The sequence below is a fragment of the Pagrus pagrus genome (genome assembly GCF_965226575.1).
Source record: "Pagrus pagrus genome assembly, chromosome: 5".
Classification (NCBI taxonomy): domain Eukaryota; kingdom Metazoa; phylum Chordata; class Actinopteri; order Spariformes; family Sparidae; genus Pagrus; species Pagrus pagrus.
In genome coordinates, this window is record NC_140189.1 from 23,870,727 (window position 1) to 23,898,123 (window position 27,397).

At 42.2% G+C, this 27,397-nt stretch overlaps 2 protein-coding genes across 3 annotated transcripts; both read left to right on the forward strand.

Moving 5' to 3' along the window:
• Nucleotides 1-863: 863 nt before the first annotated feature.
• Nucleotides 864-26,331, forward strand: LOC311257690 (protocadherin beta-15-like). Of its 2 annotated transcripts, none has more exons than XR_014622650.1 (3): nt 864-1,369; nt 23,199-23,234; nt 24,527-26,331. XR_014622650.1 is itself a non-coding variant. In XM_084353507.1 (3 exons), the coding sequence occupies exons 1-3, from the start codon at nt 7,265-7,267 to the stop codon at nt 24,557-24,559; spliced, it is 3,498 nt and encodes a 1,165-aa protein (XP_084209633.1). In that variant the 5' UTR covers nt 7,093-7,264; the 3' UTR covers nt 24,560-26,331. The 2 variants fall into 2 exon arrangements, 1 of the variants encoding a protein (XP_084209633.1); XM_084353507.1 differs by lacking the exons at nt 864-1,369; nt 23,199-23,234 and adding exons at nt 7,093-9,658; nt 11,920-12,990.
• LOC311257457 (protocadherin beta-16-like) lies at nt 1,353-6,687 on the forward strand (the record flags this gene model as incomplete). Its single annotated transcript, XM_084353097.1, has 2 exons — nt 1,353-3,737; nt 5,587-6,687. 2 exons carry the CDS (start codon nt 1,353-1,355, stop codon nt 6,664-6,666), a joined length of 3,465 nt encoding a protein of 1,154 aa, XP_084209223.1. The 3' UTR covers nt 6,667-6,687.
• Nucleotides 26,332-27,397: the final 1,066 nt, after the last annotated feature.

Genomic DNA, 27,397 nt, shown 5'->3' on the forward strand with positions numbered 1-27,397 from the left:
ACTATGAGATCGAGAAGGAGTTTCTTTTCCACATCGAGGCCAGAGACTCTGGCTCTCCTCCTCTCAGCAGTAACGTCACCGTCCACATCATTATTGTGGACCAGAACGACAACGCTCCGGTCATTGTGTCTCCGTGGCGCGCACACGGCTCTGTGGTGGAGGAAAAGATCCCCAGATCCACCGATAAAGGCTCTCTGGTCGCCAAGGTGATAGCCTTAGACACCGACTCTGTGCACAACTCTCGGATTACCTACCAGTTTCTACAGGTGACTGACGCCACCTTGTTCAGTCTGGACCAATACAACGGAGAGATCCGGACTATGAGGATGTTCAGTTACAGAGATCCGCGCCACCAGAGACTGGTTGTTATTGCCAAGGACAACGGGGAGCCTGCTCTTTCTGCTACAGTCACCATCAAGCTGTCCACAGTGGAGGCTGCCGTTAAGGCCTACTCTGACATGACTGAGGTGCCTCTAGAATACGACATCTTCTCAGACCTCAACCTGTATTTGGTCATCGGTCTGGGCTCGGTGTCTTTTCTCCTGCTTATCACCATATTGGTCACCATCGTGCTCAAGTGTCAGACACCCAAGCCCAGCAAAGCGGCTCCTCCCTGCAGGAACAGTTTGCTCAGTGAGAGGAACTCCACCATCGCAGACTCCACTCTGGTCTCCAACGATGCCTACTGGTACAGTCTGTTTCTAGCAGAGACCAGGAAAGGGAAGATGGTGGTCAGACAGCCTGTGCCAAAGGGCTCCAGATACATCGTGTCCAGTATACCGAGAGGCACAGGGCTGACAGACACTAGTGACTCAGCAGCTTCTACTCTACAGGTAAGAGTGGATTATAGATATTTGTTGGCATATGTGTTATTTATCAACGATTAGTGTCATTTTGTGTGATACTAATTATTTTTAGGTTAGTCGGGTTTAAAAGTAAAGCTCATAAATAATGTCAATAAATGACATTAGTCTTGTCAGGAAAAGTCAATATAAACTTACATTGATATGAATAAAATATTTTTATTGAGCATAATGTTAAATGCACCTAAAGGGTCCTGCAAAACTAAAGGGTGGCGCTGTTTTGTCAGTAAAATGCCAGCCCATGAACGCCATGACAGTGAAACGTTGTGATCGAGGGCAGAACGGGAAACAACCGGACAGCTCCGTGGTGCTGAAAATCTACACTGAAAGCGCGCTCCTCTTTTTAGCGCAGAAACGTCGACGGGATTGAGATTTTGCGAATATGTTTGGGATTACAACCTTTACAACAAAATTCAATATTACCGGAAACGTGAGGTATTTCGTTTGAACACAGTGAACCCACACACAACAATGGGGTCTGATGTAACAATGGAGTATTGCAAAAGGTACGTGCTGCTCGTCATTCTGTATTCGTTCGTTTCAAACATATCGACTTCAGTGACTCATTACTCAATACCAGAGGAGATGAAAGAAGGATCAGTTGTCGCAAATCTTGCTACAGATCTCAGTCTGGATGTTAAAGCACTGAATCAGAGAAAGATGCGTCTGGAAATCATTGCAAATAAGAAATATCTGGACGTGAACAAAGAGACTGGAGAACTGTATATTGTGGAGAAGATAGACAGAGAATATATTTGCCCTGCAAAGTCGTCTTGCTACCTTAGACTGGAGGTAACACTGGAGAATCCAGTACGAATTTTTAATATTGAAGTAGAAATTTTGGATATGAACGACAACGCCCCACAGTTTCGACGAGACGTCATTCATTTAGATATTTCTGAAGCGACGCCGAAAGGAGAGAGATTCTCTCTGAGCAATGCAGTTGATCCTGATGTTGGAAGCAATTCAGTGAAAACATATCATCTGAGTGAAAGCGATTTTTTTAATATTGAAGTTCAGACAGGAAGAGAAGGGTCGAAGTTTGCCGATTTGATCTTAGAAAAGACTTTAGATCGAGAGCAGCAAGCTGTTCATAATTTAATACTCACAGCTGTAGATGGAGGCACACCTGCTCGTTCAGGTACTGCAAGTGTTATTGTTCGAGTTTTGGACACTAACGATAATGCTCCTACATTTGACAAAGTGAGTTATAATATAAAAGTCATGGAAAATTCTCCCATTGGAAGTCTTGTTGTTCATCTCAATGCAACAGACTTGGATGAGGGGTCAAATTCTGATATAACATACTCATACAGTTTATATACGTCAGAGAAAACACAGGAAACATTTCATCTGAATCCTTCCACTGGTGAAATCACTGTTAAAGGAATGTTAAATTATGAAGATTTCAAAATTTATGATATGGAAGTGATAGCCACTGATAAAGGAGCCAATAGTTTGTCAGGACAATGTACAATAAAGATTCTTGTTGAAGACATGAACGACAACCACCCAGAAATATCAATTAAATCATTTCAGAGTCCAGTCAATGAGAACATAGAGTTAGACACAGTGATAGCTGTAGTTAGTGTCAGTGATAAAGACTCAGGAGACAATGGAGTGGTGGATCTTCGTATTCCAGATAATATGCCTTTCAAACTGAGGGAGTCCTCTGATAACTATTATGAATTAGTGGTGTCAGAGCCGTTAGACCGCGAGAAGGTGCCAGAGTATGACGTCACTTTCACCGTCACAGACAGAGGTTCTCCTCCTTTATCTGACAATGAAACTATGACGTTAGAGCTGCTGGATGTTAATGACAATGTTCCACAGTTCCCTCAGTCATTTTACACTATACGTGTCATGGAGAATAACGCACCTGGGGCCCTGCTCAGCTCACTCACTGCGTTTGACCCTGACCTCCATGAAAACCAGTATCTAGTTTATTTCATCCTAGAGAAGGAGGTAGCCAACACCTCCATGTCCATGCTGTTCTCCATCAATCCAGAGAACGGGAACCTTTACGCACTGAAAACTTTTGACTATGAGATCGAGAAGGAGTTTCTTTTCCACATCGAGGCCAGAGACTCTGGCTCTCCTCCTCTCAGCAGTAATGTCACCGTCCACATCATTATTGTGGACCAGAACGACAACGCTCCGGTCATCGTGTCTCCGTGGCGCGCTCACGGCTCTGTGGTGGAGGAAAAGATCCCCAGATCCACCGATAAAGGCTCTCTGGTGGCCAAGGTGATAGCCTTAGATACCGACTCGGTGCACAACTCTCGGATTACCTACCAGTTTCTACAGGTGACTGACGCCACCTTGTTCAGTCTGGACCAATACAACGGAGAGATCCGGACTATGAGGATGTTCAGTTACAGAGATCCGCGCCACCAGAGACTGGTTGTTATTGCCAAGGACAACGGGGAGCCTGCGCTCTCTGCTACAGTCACCATCAAGCTGTCCACAGTGGAGGCTGCCGTTAAGGCCTACTCTGACATGACTGAGGTGCCTCTAGAATACGACATCTTCTCTGACCTCAACCTGTATTTGGTCATCGGTCTGGGCTCGGTGTCTTTTCTCCTGCTCATCACCATATTGGTCACCATTGTGCTCAAGTGTCAGACACCCAAGCCCAGCAAAGCGGCTCCTCCCTGCAGGAACAGTTTGCTCAGTGAGAGGAACTCCACCATCGCAGACTCCACTCTGGTGTCCAATGATGCCTACTGGTACAGTCTGTTTCTAGCAGAGACCAGGAAAGGGAAGATGGTGGTCAGACAGCCTGTGCCAAAGGGCTCCAGATACATCGTGTCCAGTATACCGAGAGGCACAGGGCTGACAGACACAAGTGACTCAGCAGCGTCTACTCTGCAGGTATGACCAAAGTTAAAATTTCTTCCATACTTTCTAGTGTTTACTATCATTTAACTTGCCATATACCGAGTGATATCATTAAGATTAGAACGTGATATAACAAAAGGTGTAGCCAACAACATAACTCCCTTCAAAAATATCTGCAGCAGTCAAACATTGTGAGCTCAAGTTTCAACTTTTACAACCTGGTCACTTTTAAAGTTTAACACATTTTTGATATATTTCCCTGCAATTTGCGAAAAGGGGCGCTGTTTACTCGAAAAAAATCCTAACCCACGGTCGCCATGACAGGGAAGCGTTGTAAAAACTGCAGAGCTTCAAACAGCCGGACAGCTCCGCGGTGCTGAAACTCACACGAAAGGCGACGCCGCCGTTTTATGCGTCCAAATCTTCATGGAATAACATTTTCAACAATACGCGCGGACGGATATCTTAAACGCAAATTTGCAAATCAGTGGATATATGCTTTGCACGGACTAATGTGCTTTACGCGTTGAACAGAAGAACGATAATGCCGTCCGATGTAACAATGCATTCGTGGACAAGGTACGTGTCGCTTGTTATTCTCGTGTCATACGTTCCTCATGTAACTGGCTCAGTGACTCATTACTCAATACCAGAGGAGATGAAAGAAGGATCAGTTGTCGCAAATCTTGCTACAGATCTCAGTCTGGATGTTAAAACACTGAATCAGAGGAAGATGCGTCTGGACATCATTGCAAATAAGAAATATCTGGACGTGAACAAAGAGACTGGGGAGCTGTATGTTGTTGAAAAGATAGACAGAGAATATATTTGCCCCACAAAGTCGTCAACGTCTTGCTACCTCAGACTGGAGGTAACACTAGAGAATCCAGTGCGACTTTTTAATATAGAGGTAGAAATTTTGGATATGAACGACAACGCCCCACAGTTTCGACGAGACGTCATTCATTTAGATATTTCTGAAGCGACGCCGAAAGGAGAGAGATTCTCTCTGAGCAATGCAGTTGATCCTGATGTTGGAAGCAACTCAGTGAAAACATACCATCTGAGTGAAAGCCATTTTTTTAATATTGAAGTTCAGACCGGAAGAGAAGGCTCGAAGTTTGCCGATTTGATCTTAGAAAAGACTTTAGATCGAGAGCAGCAAGCTGTTCATAATTTAATTCTCACAGCTGTAGATGGAGGCACACCTGCTCGTTCAGGTACTGCAAGTGTTATTGTTCGAGTTTTGGACACTAACGATAATGCTCCTACATTTGACAAAGTGAGTTATAATATAAAAGTCATGGAAAATTCTCCCATTGGAAGTCTCGTTGTTCATCTCAATGCAACAGATTTAGATGAGGGGTCAAATTCTGATATAACATACTCATACAGTTTATATACGTCAGAGAAAACACAGGAAACATTTCATCTGAATCCTTCCACTGGTGAAATCACTGTTAAAGGAATGTTAAATTATGAAGATTTCAAAATTTATGATATGGAAGTGATAGCCACTGATAAAGGAGCCAATAGTTTGTCAGGACAATGTACAATAAAGATTCTTGTTGAAGACATGAACGACAACCACCCAGAAATATCCATTAAATCATTTCAGAGTCCAGTCAATGAGAACATAGAGTTAGACACAGTGATAGCTGTAGTTAGTGTCAGTGATAAAGACTCAGGAGACAATGGAGTGGTGGATCTTCGTATTCCAGATAATATGCCTTTCAAACTGAGGGAGTCCTCTGATAACTATTATGAATTAGTGGTGTCAGAGCCGTTAGACCGTGAGAAGGTGCCAGAGTATGACGTCACTTTCACCGTCACAGACAGAGGTTCTCCTCCTTTATCTGACAATGAAACTATGACGTTAGAGCTGCTGGATGTTAATGACAATGTTCCACAGTTCCCTCAGTCATTTTATACTATACGTGTCATGGAGAATAACGCACCTGGGGCCCTGCTCAGCTCACTCACTGCGTTTGACCCTGACCTCCATGAAAACCAGTATCTAGTTTATTTCATCTTAGAGAAGGAGGTAGCCAACACCTCCATGTCCATGCTGTTCTCCATCAATCCAGAGAACGGTAACCTTTACGCACTGAAAACTTTTGACTATGAGATCGAGAAGGAGTTTCTTTTCCACATCGAGGCCAGAGACTCTGGCTCTCCTCCTCTCAGCAGTAACGTCACCGTCCACATCATTATTGTGGACCAGAACGACAACGCTCCGGTCATCGTGTCTCCGTGGCGCGCACACGGCTCTGTGGTGGAGGAAAAGATCCCCAGATCCACCGATAAAGGCTCTCTGGTTGCAAAGGTGATAGCCTTAGACACCGACTCTGTGCACAACTCTCGGATTACCTACCAGTTTCTACAGGTGACTGACGCCACCTTGTTCAGTCTGGACCAATACAACGGAGAGATCCGGACTATGAGGATGTTCAGTTACAGAGATCCGCGCCACCAGAGACTGGTTGTTATTGCCAAGGACAACGGGGAGCCTGCTCTCTCTGCTACAGTCACCATCAAGCTGTCCACAGTGGAGGCTGCCGTTAAGGCCTACTCTGACATGACTGAGGTGCCTCTGGAATACGACATCTTCTCAGACCTCAACCTGTATTTGGTCATCGGTCTGGGCTCGGTGTCTTTTCTCCTGCTCATCACCATATTGGTCACCATCGTGCTCAAGTGTCAGACACCCAAGCCCAGCAAAGCGGCTCCTCCCTGCAGGAACAGTTTGCTCAGTGAGAGGAACTCCACCATCGCAGACTCCACTCTGGTCTCCAACGATGCCTACTGGTACAGTCTGTTTCTAGCAGAGACCAGGAAAGGGAAGATGGTGGTCAGACAGCCTGTGCCAAAGGGCTCCAGATACATCGTGTCCAGTATACCGAGAGGCACAGGGCTGACAGACACTAGTGACTCAGCTGCTTCTACTCTGCAGGTAAATTAATTCAATTTCATTACCAAAGTTTTTTGTTTTTTTTAAAACTTAATCAAAATCACTTTCAGAAACCGCCATTCTCTCGTGTCTTCCCTGGTCCAGCAGTTGTGAAAATGACATGTTAAAAAAAAAAGAAACATGAACAGGGATTTAGTATTAAGGTGACTCACAAAAAAAATGATGTTCCAAATCTACAATCTACAAAAAGAAATGTTGGTGCAGAATCCAGTGCAAATTGTAACAGTTTAAACATCACTTTCATTCATTTCAAATCAATTCAACGTTGTTATAACCTCCATGCAAGTATAAACATCCATAAACGCGTTTTTCTGCATTTTAGCGTCGCTGTTCCCCAGTAAAATATCCTTCTCGGTGACTTCATAGGCGCCATGACAGTGTCTCATCTGGAGACAGACCGGACAGCAACAAAAGCAGGGTGGAAACTCCCGGTGCTGAACAGGCTCTAGTGGATTTATTTCGCGTGTATTTTTCTTAATCCAGCATCCTTTTATGATCAACGTCATCACAGTATATTACCTTTGCCTTTTTTCTCTGCTTCATCTGAACTGACTCACTGAAAAGGGAACATTTTATTAGCGGCGTAACAATGCACATGCCTAAAACTGGGGATTCTTGGAGGAGGTATGTGTCTGCGCTTTTGTTTGTGAACACGGTTATTGCCGTTACCCATTATTCTGTACCCGAAGAATTAGAGGAAGGGTCGGTTGTGGCCAATTTGGCTTCCGATTTAGATTTAGACGTGAAGACTCTGAGTAAGCGGCAGATGCGGTTAGACATTATATCCAGCAAAAGATACCTGGATGTGAACAAAGACACAGGGGAGCTTTACATCGTTGAGAGGATCGACAGAGAGTACCTCTGTGCCATAAAGACACCGACATGTTTCCTGAAAATGGAGGCTATTGTGGAGAACCCGCAAAGAATATTTTATATCGAAATTGAAATAACAGATATCAATGATAACGCTCCTCACTTTCGACGAGACACCATAAACTTGGACATTATGGAATCAACACCAGCTGGTGAGAGATTCTCTGTTAATAACGCCGTGGATCCAGATCTAGGCTCAAACTCCGTTAAAACATACCTTCTGAGCGAAAATGAGCACTTTGACATAGAAATTCAAACCGGAAGAGACGGATCCAAATTTGCTGATTTAATATTAAAGAAAGGTTTGGACCGAGAAAAGCAAGCAGTGCACAGTTTAATACTGACTGCTGTGGATGGCGGAGTCCCCACTCGCACTGGAACGGCCAGTATCATTGTTCGTGTACTAGATACTAATGACAACGCCCCAACCTTCGTCAAAGATAATTATGACGTTAATATTATGGAAAATTCTCCCGTTGGAAGTCTTGTTCTGAAGCTGAATGCTACAGATTTAGACGAGGGGACAAATGCACAGATCGAATATACATATAGTCTGTACACATCCGAAAAAACACAAGGGACATTTAACCTGAATCCATCCACAGGCGAAATAACAGTGAAGGGAATGCTAAATTATGAAGATATTCGGAATTATGAAATGGAAATTGTAGCGACGGATAAAGCAGTCAACAGTTTATCAGGGCAGTGCAAAGTGAAGATTACTGTAGCAGATATGAATGATAATCATCCAGAAATATCAATCAAATCATTTCAGAGTCCGATCAAAGAAAATGAGCCAATAGACACAGTGATAGCTGTAGTTAGTGTCAGTGATAAAGACTCAGGAGACAATGGAGTGGTGGATCTTCGTATTCCAGATAATATGCCTTTCAAACTGAGGGAGTCCTCTGATAACTATTATGAATTAGTGGTGTCAGAGCCGTTAGACCGCGAGAAGGTTCCGGAGTATGACGTCACTTTCACCGTCACAGACAGAGGTTCTCCTCCTTTATCTGACAATGAAACTATGACGTTAGAGCTGCTGGATGTTAATGACAATGTTCCACAGTTCCCTCAGTCATTTTACACTATACGTGTCATGGAGAATAACGCACCTGGGGCCCTGCTCAGCTCACTCACTGCGTTTGACCCTGACCTCCATGAAAACCAGTATCTAGTTTATTTCATCCTAGAGAAGGAGATAGCCAACACCTCCATGTCCATGCTGTTCTCCATCAATCCAGAGAACGGGAATCTTTACGCACTGAAAACTTTTGACTATGAGATCGAGAAGGAGTTTCTTTTCCACATCGAGGCCAGAGACTCTGGCTCTCCTCCTCTCAGCAGTAACGTCACTGTCCACATCATTATTGTGGACCAGAACGACAACGTTCCGGTCATTGTGTCTCCGTGGCGCGCACACGGCTCTGTGGTGGAGGAAAAGATCCCCAGATCCACCGATAAAGGCTCTCTGGTTGCCAAGGTGATAGCCTTAGACACCGACTCGGTGCACAACTCTCGGATTACCTACCAGTTTCTACAGGTGACTGACGCCACCTTGTTCAGTCTGGACCAATACAACGGAGAGATCCGGACTATGAGGATGTTCAGTTACAGAGATCCGCGCCACCAGAGACTGGTTGTTATTGCAAAGGACAACGGGGAGCCTGCTCTCTCTGCTACAGTCACCATCAAGCTGTCCACAGTGGAGGCTGCCGTTAAGGCCTACTCTGACATGACTGAGGTGCCTCTAGAATACGACATCTTCTCGGACCTCAACCTGTATTTGGTCATCGGTCTGGGCTCGGTGTCTTTTCTCCTGCTCATCACCATATTGGTCACCATCGTGCTCAAGTGTCAGACACCCAAGCCCAGCAAAGCGGCTCCTCCCTGCAGGAACAGTTTGCTCAGTGAGAGGAACTCCACCATCGCAGACTCCACTCTGGTTTCCAACGATGCCTACTGGTACAGTCTGTTTCTAGCAGAGACCAGGAAAGGGAAGATGGTGGTCAGACAGCCTGTGCCAAAAGGCTCCAGATACATCGTGTCCAGTATACCGAGAGGCACAGGGCTGACAGACACTAGTGACTCAGCTGCTTCTACTCTGCAGGTATGGGAAAAACATCTATTCAGCATATGTTACACACAGATGTACATCCTGAATATTCATCAAGTCCATGCTTAATTAACGATAGTATGGCCTTGTCATGTCAGCGGGTTTGAAATAGTCTCCTCTCTTCACGTTTTACGCATTCATAGTTATTAAGTAAAAAGGAACCATCCATCACCAGCAAAAGTGTCACCGTGCCCATTAACACCGTTGTAGTTAAGTCGTCTTACAGTCAGTGGCAACTAGTTTCCAGTAAAATTAAGTAACTAAGTACATTTATTAAGTACAATTTTGAGGCCCTAACACACACTAATGACTGAGCCGCTTCGACTCTACAGGTATTGGAAAATCTTTTTTAAACATGAGTTATACAGATATACACTTAATAAACCTGAAATAATTGAATTCAATGGATATTCAACCTTCTACTCAACGGGTATAATTAAATCTAAGGTTCACACTGCTCCATCACCTCTTTTAAATTCTGATCACCAGTGTGTTAATCCGGGCCTTAAGCATGCTCTTACTTCATCATGTTGTTCAACATGCCTGTTAACAGACTAATTTAATGGCACAAACTATATTTCGTACATCATTTTACTTGTCACTTTAATTGGAAATCAAATAATAATTTACAAATATGAGCATTTCAGCATAAAATATTCGATTACAGCTGGTGGCAGGCACATAGGACACAAAGCGTCGCTCTTTACCACCAAGAAATACGTCTGTGACGCAATCGTGACCAGACAGTGGTTGAAAGAACAGATCAGCCATTTCTGGACAGCTCCCTTTTCAAGACACCCGGGGTTGTAATATTATCACTCGTTTGAGGATTTCCATACGGTAGCGCTGCTTTGGAACTGATATATAGCATCTGTGAACTGGTAGAGCTTTATATTTCCGACAACCACGAACAAATGATCATGGAGTTTAAATCCCGCTACCGGTTTTGCAGAAGGTATGTCTCGCTGTTTCTGTTGTTATGTGTAGCCTTCTCTACTACATCTGCTGTTACGCACTACTCAGTTCCCGAAGAGATGGAGCAGGGATCTGTGGTTGCTAACCTGGCATCGGATCTGGGTCTGGATGCAAAAACCCTGAGCCGCCGTAAAATAAGACTTGATGTCATCGCTAATAAGAGGTATCTTGAGATTAACAAAGAAACGGGAGAGCTATTCGTTGCTGAGAAGATTGACCGAGAATATCTGTGCAACAGCAAGAATCCATCGTGCTTTTTGAAAATGGATGTCACAATTGAAAACCCGATTCGACTATTTAATATTGAAGTTGAGATAATGGACATTAATGACAATGCGCCCAATTTTCGTAGAGATACAATGCATTTAGACATATCCGAATCGACCTCCCCAGGGGAGCGTTTTTCGCTAACCAATGCTATAGATCCCGATTTTGGTTCGAACTCAGTAAAAAACTATCGTCTCAGTGAAAATGAACATTTTGACATTGAAATTCAAACCGGGAGAGATGGGTCGAAGTTTGCAGATTTGATTCTGAAAAAAGCTTTAGATAGAGAGAAGCAGGCTGTTCATAATCTGATACTGACTGCAGTGGACGGTGGAGTCCCCACGCGCACAGGTACAGCCAGTATAATTGTTCGCGTGCTTGATGTGAACGACAACGCCCCTTCATTTGACAAAGACAAATACGTTATAGAAGTGATGGAAAACTCTCCAATTGGCAGTCTAGTGATCAAACTGAATGCTACTGATTTAGATGAAGGGTCTAACTCTGATATTGTTTATTCATATAGTTTGTATACATCAGAGAGAACGCAGCAGATGTTTAACTTGAACCCAGAAAATGGTGAAATCAGAGTGAAAGAGATGATAAATTATGAAGATTTTAAGATTTATGAAATGGAAGTTATTGCCAGCGACAAGGGGCCTAACTCCTTGTCTGGACAGTGTAGACTGACAATACAGGTGACAGATATGAATGATAATCATCCAGAAATATCAATTAAATCATTTCAGAGTCCGATCAAAGAAAATGTGCCAACAGACACAGTGATAGCTGTAGTTAGTGTCAGTGATAAAGACTCAGGAGACAATGGAGTGGTGGATCTTCGTATTCCAGATAATATGCCTTTCAAACTGAGGGAGTCCTCTGATAACTATTATGAATTAGTGGTGTCAGAGCCGTTAGACCGTGAGAAGGTTCCAGAGTATGACGTCACTTTCACCGTCACAGACAGAGGATCACCTCCTTTATCTGACAATGAAACTATGACGTTAGAGCTGCTGGATGTTAATGACAATGTTCCACAGTTCCCTCAGTCATTTTACACTATACGTGTCATGGAGAATAACGCACCTGGGGCCCTGCTCAGCTCACTCACTGCGTTTGACCCTGACCTCCATGAAAACCAGTATCTAGTTTATTTCATCCTAGAGAGGGAGATAGCCAACACCTCCATGTCCATGCTGTTCTCCATCAATCCAGAGAACGGGAATCTTTACGCACTGAAAACTTTTGACTATGAGATCGAGAAGGAGTTTCTTTTCCACATCGAGGCCAGAGACTCTGGCTCTCCTCCTCTCAGCAGTAACGTCACCGTCCACATCATCATTGTGGACCAGAACGACAACGCTCCGGTCATCGTGTCTCCGTGGCGCGCACACGGCTCTGTGGTGGAGGAAAAGATCCCCAGATCCACCGATAAAGGCTCTCTGGTTGCAAAGGTGATAGCCTTAGACACCGACTCTGTGCACAACTCTCGGATTACCTACCAGTTTCTACAGGTGACTGACGCCACCTTGTTCAGTCTGGACCAATACAACGGGGAGATCCGGACTATGAGGATGTTCAGTTACAGAGATCCGCGCCACCAGAGACTGGTTGTTATTGCCAAGGACAACGGGGAGCCTGCTCTCTCTGCTACAGTCACCATCAAGCTGTCCACAGTGGAGGCTGCCGTTAAGGCCTACTCTGACATGACTGAGGTGCCTCTAGAATACGACATCTTCTCGGACCTCAACCTGTATTTGGTCATCGGTCTGGGCTCGGTGTCTTTTCTCCTGCTCATCACCATATTGGTCACCATCGTGCTCAAGTGTCAGACACCCAAGCCCAGCAAAGCGGCTCCTCCCTGCAGGAACAGTTTGCTCAGTGAGAGGAACTCCACCATCGCAGACTCCACTCTGGTCTCCAACGATGCCTACTGGTACAGTCTGTTTCTAGCAGAGACCAGGAAAGGGAAGATGGTGGTCAGACAGCCTGTGCCAAAGGGCTCCAGATACATCGTGTCCAGTATACCGAGAGGCACAGGGCTGACAGACACTAGTGACTCAGCAGCTTCTACTCTGCAGGTGAGACTCTTTTGCTGCTCCAACCCCGGTGTCGTCTGTAATATCATATGCGAGCTATTCAATTTATTAATGGCTAATTTTTATATACCAATATAGGACTTCGGAATTTGCAATTGTCTTCTGAAAAGTGCCTCCTCCTTAAGGGCTGCAACTTTTGCCAAACTTTTTAAGCCACACCTATGCTTGTTTCCTCTCGTTTTTCGAACAAAGTTTGATTATGTCTTACTTTTAAGACACTGCAGGCATAGGAAACCTCATTTAGACATGTGATACACACAGATATTCTCCGAGAATGACCATCAAATCCAGCAATATATAAACGTGCAAATCATACCATTTATAACAGTTATTGATTCTTCAACATTGCAACATTGTTTTCTTTTCCAGGGACTATATTAATGTATATCCATAGCTATCCAAATGATTTATATTTACATTGATTTGTGTTTTATAAATAAGTACAGGAACAAATATACCGTCTTCATACTGGTAGTAATGAAAGATGACATTTAAACCTTCTCAAGGCTCTTCAATGCTTAAAACGTTTAATAATTCAGTGGATATTTGCAATCTGTTCTCCTTTCATGAATCAGTTTTTTTCGCAAAACTAAACTACATTTTTCTTTTGCCATATTGGATTGGTTTTACGCACACAAATCGGCGCGTAAAGGTCAAACGCGCTGGCAAAGGCTGTGACATCATACGTTTGGACTGATGAAATACTATGTAGCATGGGTGTTATTTAAATTTAATGAAATAGCATGACACGGAAATGCTTATAAAAACAGTACAACGAAAAAAAACCTTGTAGTAGTTCTGGTCCCCACACCCCTCGAATAATCTAGAACAGAAACCAGGGAAAGAACACGAAGCAAATAATTGATTCCAGTTTTATTTTAACTAAAATCAAAATTTCACAGCCAGTTTATCTTCTTCTAACTGAATATTAACATCCCCGATATTTTGCGATGTGCAAAGGCTCCTAAAAGACTTCTCATGTCGCTGTTCTCCACAAAAACTTTACCCACTGATGAAGTCATCGTTCTCCTGATATTTCATTGGAGGCTGGGCAGGCAGACATATTGCACGCAAACCTCTCCTGATTCCAGCATAAAGAAACGTTTCACTTGAAGACCCGCGTTGACTATCATCATTTACTTAAGGGACTGTTTATCCTTTCTCTAACACAACATCACCTTCCAAGGATTCAATAACGGATTATTCGCAATGGCTCATCAACATCGTCATTATTCCCGGCGAGGGTACGTTTCCGTGTTTCTGTTTCTTTCTGCAATAGTGAACACGGTCTCCACCGTCACCCATTATTCTATCCCCGAAGAAATGGAGGAGGGATCGGTTGTTGCCAATTTAGCATCTGATTTGGGATTAGACGAGAAGACTCTGAGTAAAAGGAAAATGCGCATAGACGCTGTAGGCAATAAAAAGTATCTGGACATCAACAAAGACACGGGAGAGCTGTTTATTTTGGAAAGGATTGACAGAGAGCTGTGCCCTTCGAAGACAACAACATCGTGCTTTCTTAGATTAGACGCTACAATTGAAAATCCAGAACGAATGTTTAACATTGAGGTGGAAATCACGGATATTAATGATAACGCTCCTCATTTTCGACGAGGAACAATGCATTTAGACATCTCTGAATCCACTTCTGTTGGAGAGAGATTCTCATTGAATAATGCTGCAGATCCAGATGTTGGAACAAATTCTGTTAAAGATTACCATCTCAGCTCGAGTGAACATTTTGCACTCGAAATTCAGACCGGAAGAGATGGTACGAAGTTTGCAGATTTAATTCTGAAAAAAGCTTTAGATAGAGAGAAGCAGGCTGTTCATAACCTGATACTGACTGCAGTGGACGGTGGGGTCCCCACGCGCACAGGTACAGCCAGTATAATTGTTCGCGTGCTTGATGTGAACGACAACGCCCCTTCATTTGACAAAGACAAATACGTTATAGAAGTGATGGAAAACTCTCCAATTGGCAGTCTAGTGATCAAACTGAATGCTACTGATTTAGATGAAGGGTCTAACTCTGATATTGTTTATTCATATAGTTTGTATACATCAGAGAGAACGCAGCAGATGTTTAACTTGAACCCAGAAAATGGTGAAATCAGAGTGAAAGAGATGATAAATTATGAAGATTTTAAGATTTATGAAATGGAAGTTATTGCCAGCGACAAGGGGCCTAACTCCTTATCTGGACAGTGTAGACTGACGATACAGGTGACAGATATGAATGATAATCATCCAGAAATATCAATTAAATCATTTCAGAGTCCGATCAAAGAAAATGTGCCAACAGACACAGTGATAGCTGTAGTTAGTGTCAGTGATAAAGACTCAGGAGACAATGGAGTGGTGGATCTTCGTATTCCAGATAATATGCCTTTCAAACTGAGGGAGTCCTCTGATAACTATTATGAATTAGTGGTGTCAGAGCCGTTAGACCGTGAGAAGGTTCCAGAGTATGACGTCACTTTCACCGTCACAGACAGAGGTTCTCCTCCTTTATCTGACAATGAAACTATGACGTTAGAGCTGCTGGATGTTAATGACAATGTTCCACAGTTCCCTCAGTCATTTTACACTATACGTGTCATGGAGAATAACGCACCTGGGGCCCTGCTCAGCTCACTCACTGCGTTTGACCCTGACCTCCATGAAAACCAGTATCTAGTTTATTTCATCCTAGAGAAGGAGACAGCCAACACCTCCATGTCCATGCTGTTCTCCATCAATCCAGAGAACGGGAATCTTTATGCACTAAAAACTTTTGACTATGAGATCGAGAAGGAGTTTCTTTTCCACATCGAGGCCAGAGACTCTGGCTCTCCTCCTCTCAGCAGTAACGTCACCGTCCACATCATTATTGTGGACCAGAACGACAATGCTCCGGTCATCGTGTCTCCGTGGCGCGCACACGGCTCTGTGGTGGAGGAAAAGATCCCCAGATCCACCGATAAAGGCTCTCTGGTTGCAAAGGTGATAGCCTTAGACACCGACTCGGTGCACAACTCTCGGATTACCTACCAGTTTCTACAGGTGACTGACGCCACCTTGTTCAGTCTGGACCAATACAACGGAGAGATCCGGACTATGAGGATGTTCAGTTACAGAGATCCGCGCCACCAGAGACTGGTTGTCATTGCCAAGGACAACGGGGAGCCTGCTCTCTCTGCTACAGTCACCATCAAGCTGTCCACAGTGGAGGCTGCCGTTAAGGCCTACTCTGACATGACTGAGGTGCCTCTAGAATACGACATCTTCTCAGACCTCAACCTGTATTTGGTCATCGGTCTGGGCTCGGTGTCTTTTCTCCTGCTCATCACCATATTGGTCACCATCGTGCTCAAGTGTCAGACACCCAAGCCCAGCAAAGCGGCTCCTCCCTGCAGGAACAGTTTGCTCAGTGAGAGGAACTCCACCATCGCAGACTCCACTCTGGTCTCCAACGATGCCTACTGGTACAGTCTGTTTCTAGCAGAGACCAGGAAAGGGAAGATGGTGGTCAGACAGCCTGTGCCAAAGGGCTCCAGATACATCGTGTCCAGTATACCGAGAGGCACAGGGTTGACAGATACTAGTGACTCAGCTGCTTCTACTCTGCAGGTATGGGAAAAAAACCTATTCAGCATATGTTACACACAGATGTACATCCTGAATATTCATCAAGTCCACTCTTTAGTCAATATGGTAGTCATCGTGGTTCTCTTGTCATGTCAGCGGTTGAGAATTTGTTCTCTCTTCTTCACTTATTTTGAGTTATTACGCAAAAATAGTTACCAGCTGTATGAAAAGGAAATAGACATCACAAGTATAAATGTAACTGTGCACAATAACGTGTTAGATAAGTCTTCTTACATTCACTGGCAGGTCATTGATGGAAAGTAACAAAGTACATTAACTCCAGTCCTGTACTAATGAACAATTTTTGAGGTACGGTAGCTGTAATTTATTAAGTATATCCAATTTATGCTCCTTTATGCTCCTACTCCACTTTATTAGAGAGGTAAATATTGTACTTTTTACTTGACTACAATTATTTAACCACTTCATTTCAAGATACAAAACATTGATACATTATTATAGATTAAAGGCCCCTAATACAGCCAAAGGTGTGTTCAGTTTGAAGCTGTGCTGAGATTTACATGAGGTTATCATTTACTTAAAAGAACGATAAATGTGTAAATTGTCCCACAACAAAACAAGAAAGCTCCTGAAGTTCAGAAGTATTTTTTGTCATGCTGTTCAACAGGATAATAATATGTCTGTGCAAATTATTATCTTTAATGCATGAGATAAAAATATGAAAACATTTATGTATCTTTCTGGACTTTGAAGACTCCATAATTTAACAATTTGAAATGAGTCATTTTGCATAGAGACTACTTATAGTTTTGATGCTGTAAGTGTATTTTGTGGATAATACTTGTACTCATATAGAATTTTGAATGCAGGACTTTTACTTGTAACTGTGCATTTTTAAACTGTAGTGTTATTACTTTCACTTGTGTAAAGGTTCTGAGTACTTTATCCAACACTGCTAGTTTCTACTTAAATCTTGAAATAGTTTTATGAACTTCAACAAGTAATTTAATAAATAACCTACTCTTCCCCTTTCATGAATAGATTTTTCTTGTTATATCAGCCTGAATAATTCTGCAAACATTAGGTTTTGTCTGAAGAATTGCAAGTAGCAATTATTGATGATGCATTCACGGTCACTTTTGATTCCATCATGTGTGGTATTGTTTCACTGACATCCGTGCGTAAACTCGTAGAACAAAAAGGAAAGGTGATGCCCTGACAAATGTTCTATGTCTTTACAAACACCGTGTTCAGGTGTGACAAAAACAAACAAACATGACGTTTCTAAAGAAATGCAAATATCACCGACTTAAAAGTGAAAAGTGTCTATCATGCTTTCAGAGTTCCACCTCCCAACCAGGGAATAAAAGTTCAGAAAACAGAGTTGAAAACGTCACCAAAAAACTTATTCCAGCATAAACTGTTATTAAAATCCACTCGCACTCTGACTAAGTTTTAAACATTATTACTATTTTTTGTCTTATAAAGCTGTAAAGTCTTGCGCAGGACTACTTTCGTCGCTGCTCTCCATGAAAACACACCCGCTGATGAGGTCATCTTTCTCACGAGAGTTTATAGGCGGAAGCACACTCAGACATTCTGCTACATGCGCGTCACTCTTGGGCAGAGCGTGAAGAACCGCTCGTCTGTTTGTTATTTCAACAAGAGGACGGTTTATCCGCGTTTCAGCACATTCCAAGGATTTAAATACGGAATCTGAACGATGGCACATCATATCAGACAGCTGTACGGGTGGGGGTACGTTTCCGTGTTTCTCTTCCTTTCTGCCATAGTGAACACGGTCTCCGCTGTCACCCATTATTCCATTCCGGAAGAAATGGAGGAAGGATCTGTTGTTGCTAATTTGGCAGCTGACTTGGGACAAGATGTGAAGACGCTAAAAGAAAGAAAGATGCGCATCGATGTTGTCGCCAATAAAAAGTATCTCGATATCAACAAAGACACGGGAGAGCTGTTCATTCTGGAAAGGATTGACAGAGAGTTTTTATGCCCTTCGAAGACAACAACATCGTGCTTTCTTAAATTAGACGCTACAATTGAAAATCCAATCCGAATGTTTTACATTGAGGTGGAAATCACGGATATTAATGATAACGCTCCCCATTTTCGACGAGGAACAATGCATTTAGACATCTCTGAGTCCACTTCTGTTGGAGAGAGATTCTCATTGACTAATGCTGCAGATCCAGATGTTGGAACAAATTCTGTTAAAGATTACCATTTCAGCTCAAGTGAACATTTCGCAATCGAAATTCAGACCGGAAGAGATGGGTCGAAGTTTGCAGACTTGATTATGAAACAAGCTTTAGATAGAGAGAAGCAGGCTGTTCATAACCTGATACTGACTGCAGTGGACGGTGGAGTCCCCACACGCACAGGTACAGCCAGTATAATTGTTCGCGTGCTTGATGTGAACGACAACGCCCCTTCATTTGACAAAGACAAATACGTTATAGAAGTGATGGAAAACTCTCCAATTGGCAGTCTAGTGATCAAACTGAATGCTACTGATTTAGATGAAGGGTCTAACTCTGATATTGTTTATTCATATAGTTTGTATACATCAGAGAGAACGCAGCAGATGTTTAACTTGAACCCAGAAAATGGTGAAATCAGAGTGAAAGAGATGATAAATTATGAAGATTTTAAGATTTATGAAATGGAAGTTATTGCCAGCGACAAGGGGCCTAACTCCTTATCTGGACAGTGTAGACTGACAATACAGGTGACAGATATGAATGATAATCATCCAGAAATATCAATTAAATCATTTCAGAGTCCGATCAAAGAAAATGTGCCAACAGACACAGTGATAGCTGTAGTTAGTGTCAGTGATAAAGACTCAGGAGACAATGGAGTGGTGGATCTTCGTATTCCAGATAATATGCCTTTCAAACTGAGGGAGTCCTCTGATAACTATTATGAATTAGTGGTGTCAGAGCCGTTAGACCGTGAGAAGGTTCCAGAGTATGACGTCACTTTCACCGTCACAGACAGAGGATCACCTCCTTTATCTGACAATGAAACTATGACGTTAGAGCTGCTGGATGTTAATGACAATGTTCCACAGTTCCCTCAGTCATTTTACACTATACGTGTCATGGAGAATAACGCACCTGGGGCCCTGCTCAGCTCACTCACTGCGTTTGACCCTGACCTCCATGAAAACCAGTATCTAGTTTATTTCATCCTAGAGAAGGAGATAGCCAACACCTCCATGTCCATGCTGTTCTCCATCAATCCAGAGAACGGGAATCTTTACGCACTGAAAACTTTTGACTATGAGATCGAGAAGGAGTTTCTTTTCCACATCGAGGCCAGAGACTCTGGCTCTCCTCCTCTCAGCAGTAACGTCACCGTCCACATCATTATTGTGGACCAGAACGACAACGCTCCGGTCATCGTGTCTCCGTGGCGCGCACACGGCTCTGTGGTGGAGGAAAAGATCCCCAGATCCACCGATAAAGGCTCTCTGGTGGCCAAGGTGATAGCCTTAGACACCGACTCGGTGCACAACTCTCGGATTACCTACCAGTTTCTACAGGTGACTGACGCCACCTTGTTCAGTCTGGACCAATACAACGGAGAGATCCGGACTATGAGGATGTTCAGTTACAGAGATCCGCGCCACCAGAGACTGGTTGTTATTGCCAAGGACAACGGGGAGCCTGCTCTCTCTGCTACAGTCACCATCAAGCTGTCCACAGTGGAGACTGCCGTTAAGGCCTACTCTGACATGACTGAGGTGCCTCTAGAATACGACATCTTCTCAGACCTCAACCTGTATTTGGTCATCGGTCTGGGCTCGGTGTCTTTTCTCCTGCTCATCACCATATTGGTCACCATCGTGCTCAAGTGTCAGACACCCAAGCCCAGCAAAGCGGCTCCTCCCTGCAGGAACAGTTTGCTCAGTGAGAGGAACTCCACCATCGCAGACTCCACTCTGGTCTCCAACGATGCCTACTGGTACAGTCTGTTTCTAGCAGAAACCAGGAAAGGGAAGATGGTGGTCAGACAGCCTGTGCCAAAGGGCTCCAGATACATCGTGTCCAGTATACCGAGAGGCACAGGGCTGACAGATACTAGTGACTCAGCTGCTTCTACTCTGCAGGTATGGGAAAGACATCTATTTAGCATATGTTACACACAGATGTACTCCCTGATTATTCATCAGTTCCACTCTCTTGTCATGTCAGTGGTTGAGAATTTATTCTCTCCTCTTCACTTATTTTGAGTTATTACGCAAAAATAGTTACCAGCTGTCTCAAAAGGAAATAGGCATCACAAGTATAAATGTAACTGTGTACATTAATGTGTTAGATAAGTCTTCTTACACTCACTGGCAGGTCATTGATGGAAAGTAACAAAGTACATTGACTCCAGTCCTGTACTAATGAACAATTTTGAGGTACAGTAGCTGTACTTTAATATAGTGGAGTAGGAGTATAAGTACTTAAGTAGAGAGGTAAATATTGTACTTCTTACTTGACTACATTTATTTAACAACTTTAATTCAAGATACAAAACATTGATGCATTGTTATAGATTAAAGGCCCCTAATACACCCACAGGTGTGTCCAGGTTGAAGCTGTGCTGAGATGTACGGCTGAGATCTACTTAAAAGAATGATAAATGTGTAAATTACCCCACAACAAAACTAACAAGAGAGCTCCTTAAGTTCAGAAGTATTTTTTGTCATGTTGCTCGACAGGCTAAAACTTTGTGTGTGCAAATTATTATCTCTAATGCATGAGATAAAAATATGAAAACATTTATGTATCTTTCTGTACTTTGAAGTTGAAATGGGCTGTTTTGCATAGAGACTACTTATAGTTTTGATGCTGTAAGTATATTTTGCGGATAATACTTTTACTCACATAGAATTTTGAATGCAGGATTTTTACTTGTAGCTGTGCATTTTTAAACTGTAGTATTATTACTTTCACTTAAGTAAAGGATCTGAGTACTTCATCCAACACTGCTAGTTTATACTGAAATCTTGAAATAGTTTTATGAACTTCAACAAGTAATTTGATAAAAAACCTACTGTCCCCCTTTCATAAATATATTTTTCTTGTTATATCAGCCTGAATAATCTTGCAAACATTTGGTTTTGGCTGAAGAATTGACGCAAGATGTGAGGCACACTGACATAATAAATCAAAAGCAACTGGCAGTAGCAATTATTGATGATACAGAAGTTTAGCCACGGTGTCGAAGAGAAATCTAGGGTTGTGTTTATTAGTTTATTAGGCCGGAGAAATATGCTGTTCTAGCAGCATTCAGAGCACGCTTATAATTAAGGACACTATCACGCCATGCAAGATAAAAAACTTCCAATTTAGATTTTCGCCACGCACGTTCCATTTTCCTGCAGGCCTTCTTGAGATCTTGGGTTTCATCGGTAAACCGGGAGTATTTTTCTTTGGTCATCTTGTCTTGGTAGAGACAGGTGCCACAGAATCAAGGAGAGAAACAAGTACTGAGTTACCCTTCGATTAGTGAATTTTTCCCCAGATTCTGTCAGAGCCGCAAAAGGAGCCAAGACACCAGGCAATTTTTCACTGAGTGTGGCTATGATTGCTGGGCTGATATGACGAGAAGTAAAAACATTTGTGTCACCGGTACAAGGACAGGCTAATGACGCTTCAAATGTAATAAGAACGTGGTCCAACACGGCAGAAGAGACAGAAGCGACATTCAGGGCTGACGCTGAAGTCCATAGTCTTACCACTGGAAGGAGTAGGTTCATGAACAAGCTAAATGAAGCCAGTAATATCAAGGAGTGCCAGAAAAGTTTCACTTAGAAGTTCAGAAGGCTTATTCAAGTGGATATTGAAATCCCCAATAATTGGGATCAGTGTGCTCAGTGACTCAACTCCACTATCGCAGACCCCACTGTGGTCTCCAACGATGCCTAATCACCAAAAACCGAATAAAAGTTGGGTCAGTTCACAGTACAGAACGACATGTGATTCCTACTATGCCTCTGATGTTTTCTGCGTTTGTGTTTTGCACCAAAGATGCTTACTCGTTTCAATTTTCGTGCGCGTGTGACGTCTTAACACACTGGCTTGTTGTCAAATACAGCAACAAAGTTACAAGTCACTCGACATGTATGTATATCTCTGTATGATCTGCCTTTGCTTTTTCATTTAACAGGCAGCAACAAAATATACAATTAAGAGCCCAACTCTCAATAACAACAATCTGCTGATCTATCAATATATCTGTCTGTCTGTCTGTCTGTCTATATCTATCTATCTATCTATCTATCTATCTATCTATCTATCTATCTATCTATGTTGGTAAGTATGCTGCTTGAAGAACAAAAAATTATGTATGTAAATGTTTTAACCCACTTTTATAGATTGGATTGTAACAAGCTGCAGTTTCTGTTATAAAGGATCACACTAACCTTGCATATTTGTGGTATTTTTCAAGACAACGTTTCATTCATAGTGCCTCGACACCACCTCTGTGATCATAGGATACATACACAAATAATCCTTCTTTTCTGCTTGCAATGACCTGACCATTGAATTGCTTGTTTTGTTCTTCTCCCCACTCTAAAGTACCCTAAATGAGGGAAGTCCACTCGGCAGCTGGAGGTATGCAGGAGTCTCACTCCCCCGCCCCGGATGCCCTTTATAATGAATGATGTTACAGAACTCAGTGTGAATTGTTTTTTTTGGTGTTAGTTTTCTTTTCAGTGGTTCGATTTTTTTCTTTTATTATTTTGTCTTGTTTGATTTCTCTCGGAGATGGAGGTTTTTTTTAATTGCAAAGGGTCACTCAGTTGACATCACATGCAGTTTGCCAAATCTCCTGTGTTAACCTCTTCATGATCTACCTTCTGGTTACTGTCACTCATATTACAGTCTCATCCTTAAAGCCCACTAAACTAATCAATGAACAGTAGTTAGCCGTACTTTTGTCAAAACTTTAGGATTATGTTTAGTTTAATGTACGGTTTGACAAAGCCTAAACATATCACCCTAATGATTTTGATTGAGGGGAAAGAGACATGAGACCACAATAATAATAATAACGGATAATACACTGAGTCTGACTATCTGTGTTTAGTCCTGCAGACAATCAATTGTGGTGATCCAGATGAAGTAGTATTATAACAGTATTCCTGTCCTAGTCATTGCTTTTTCTGAACAAAGTGAGAGTGAAGCATAGTGCACATGTGCCCAGGAAGCATAGATTTCTGGGCTCGGTCAACATGCTGCTCTACCTGAATCCATTGATCACAGGTCTAAAAAGAAAACAAACTTCAACTAACAATGCTGCCATTTGCCAGCTTTGCTTTCTTCACAATCTGGCTTCTGCTGTTAACACACATCTAGCAAATATTGACATTTCTTTAATTGAATCACTATGTTCTCAAAAGGATCCTGTGCATGTGAAGATTACATTTTGTGTTCATCCCCTGACTGACCCATCAGTAATAGATTAGGATTGTGTCCTATTTGTGAATGTTAATGAGTGGTAATGGACTGTACTGTATCTGTATGATTGGGTTGGTTATAATTCTAGTGTTACTGACATCACACAGACACAGATTAACACTTTTGAATTTTCTGTCTGCTGTAGTGTGAATTATGACCTAATTCTTTGTGCAGGAGAGGCGCAAAGTGAAACCAGTCACCCAGTTACCTAGCAACCACTCTCCTTCACCTAATCTTGGAGCATGGTATTCATAGATAGACCCCCTGCCACCTCACCACTACATGTTCAAGGATCCCCCTCACCCACTCTGTCCCCTGCCTGAAGCCCCTGTCTGAGAGATCGGACGTCGGCTGCATGAGATATGTCAGTTTGGCCAGTCACAAGGCTGTCCATGTTTTGCTTTGTTCCCAGGTTTGTCTAATTTATCTCTTTGTCTCGTTTGCAGGCATCCACCACCAGTAGCGGCAGTTCCGCCTAAGGCAACACCTTCAGCTGCATACTGGATTGACGCTGACAGGAAACCAGAGGAGAGGAGAAACCCCCTGTCCATAAACTCCCCCTCCATGTCCACCCTGCTCAGTCTGATCCTTGCTCCTCACAAGTTGCCATGCTATGACACCAAATGGACTACGGTGGCTAATCAATGACACAACCCTCCCCCTCTCTTTCTTTAAGCACATGAAAAGCCAATCAACACCGCCTCTCTGTCCGTTCAATATGCATGGTAAGACTGCATGGCTTCAACCACACTCCAAGACCTTCATACAAAAAAATGTTCCTATTCACAAAGAAGCAGACTGGATAAAAGACAACACAAATGGATTTTCAAAGAAGCCACAACAAGGACTATTAGAGTGGACATGGGAATGTTAAAATGCCTTTAAGAGACTGTTTTCCCTCTCTAAAAATGAAACACATGTTGGATATCATTTTGAACCTCTGTGCTTTGTCCTGCCCCATAACAGCATCAATGTATAATATACAAGTTATCTAAGAAGTGAAACAGCACAATTAAGTAAATGTCAGAAAAGCACTAACCTACGATTTCAACAGTATTTTATAAATGTGATGTAGCTTTTAGTAGTTTTATGTTTGTACTTGACTTTGTGCTTTATATGTGAACTAGGCCTAAGTATATAAATGAGAGTGCTAAGAGATTATGTTAACCAGTACATCAAACAGATAAAAGTGAGGCCTTTAGCTTTATTACGTATCTGCCTTTCAGTTGTTTTTGCATGGATCAATCAAAGTGTTGACAGCTATGGATATTTTATGATATTGAACAATCCATTTTCTGTAACTTTGCCTCAGTGTTTGGTATTTTTCAAAACAAGATGGAAGATTACATTTTAATTTGACTACAATGAAGTACAACAGTATAAAACTTTTGTCCAAAATCATAAGATCTTCCGAGAGGATCAACATATCTGTAATCTCATCCTTTTTCCTAGTTCCTAGGCAAGAGGGAAATGGCTGGCAGCAGTGAGACATTTCTATTGATTCGTTAGATTAGTCAGCTTACATTTATACGTGCAATCTGCTTGAATGTTATGTCCACTTGGATGGAGAATGTGAGACTAGGGGATGGAACTGAACACATGTAAACACAGTGAGTCTTTGAGAATGGATTGATTAATATCTCTTTATGAATACTGTATATACATCACAAACATAATCACGTACTTCACTTTTTTTATTTTTAATGCCAAACTGGATGAACTCTTCGGAGGATGTGTAACAAGTTGAAAAGTCAGAAGTTAACATGGTGACTTAACGTTTACTTTATAATACTGAAATGACATAGTTGTGGTTGATTTCACCCAATTAAGGCTATGCTCATGTTTATTACTGACTATTTTATGTATCTGCATATGCAACACATAAATACAGATATGACATGTACAGTATATCATATGTCCGTAACAATAAGTATGCCTTTTCTTTTCAATACCAATGCTGAACTTTTAAATGTGAACAAAAGCAGTGCCATCAGATTTATGAGCCAACTCGTGCGTGAAACAATAAAATAATCAGACATCATGTAGTCAAACTCTTCAGCACAGCTCACATTGCATTACCTGTATAAAGTTGAAATGTTTTACAGACAAACATATACAGTAAGTGCTTTTGTATGGTGTTACTTTAATGGTGCAGTATGTAATAACCTGTGTAATGTGAGCTTACTGTATGCTATGGTCTGGTGTGTATGATCTATTAAATACAAAAAAACAAACTGAACAGCAAACCTAATGATGGACTTCTGAATCTCTTGAGTTATTCATCAAATGGTGAAACATTCCTTTGGGACAGCAGCAGTTTTGTAAAATTAGTTTTAATTCTAGTCTGGATTACAAAGCGTGTTTAGATGTGTCTAAAAAAAACACATTGAGCTCATTTCTGAAACAAATCACAGACACTTGTGGCCTGAGAACAGAATCAGTCTACTGGTATGATTTTCCTGTCTGAGTCACTTTATGAAGGCATTTGCTTGAATGCACACATTGTAGTACAGATTATGGAAGTGACAGTGTCGGAGATTTGTTGATTTTTCTGATTCAGGGGCTTTCCGGCCCTTTGAAAATCATCTGGCCCACATAGTGAGTTGAGGCAGGGATAGCTGTTCTGCAAGCTTGCATTCTTAACTCATGGAGAAGACTTTATGGTGACACAGACCGTCCACACAAAGATGTTACATATATAACGTACTTTAACGTGGACCCCTCTCTAAACCGAAGTATAGCTCGGAGTCAGGCACAACACAGACATGTAAACTACTGTCCCAAATATAAAAGCATTAAAATGTCAAAAGATCCTGGGTTTCTATACTGAAGGATGAGTTATTTTATGTGTATGTAGATGCTCACTGTGGTGGGAGAAGTTGACAGAATCATTTTTGATTTAAGGTCAGAAAATGATTTACTTGCAAGGTTTTAGCAGGCAATGTTGTATGGATCTTGAATGGGTGGTAGGTACTAAAGCACTTGCTTAAATGCTAGAACCGTTATTATTCCCAAATGGAGATGCACCCCCAGGATGCTCATAACTGGGGCTTCTATTTTTATCTCATCACTAAGACAGTGTTATTATGGTGATGAAATTAGAACACCAACGAGGGAAAAAAAAAGCAAATCAAGGAAAATGTACTACGCCTGTGTGTGTGCTTCCACAAAGATCTTCCCTCTCCAGCCATGACTTCCCAGTAGTGTAATTTAAGTATTGATTCAAATGAATCATTCAGTGTTTGTCAAATATAAGTTCTATAAGACAGAAGGACCGACAGGAATCCATATAATAATGTGTTGTAATAATAATGTAG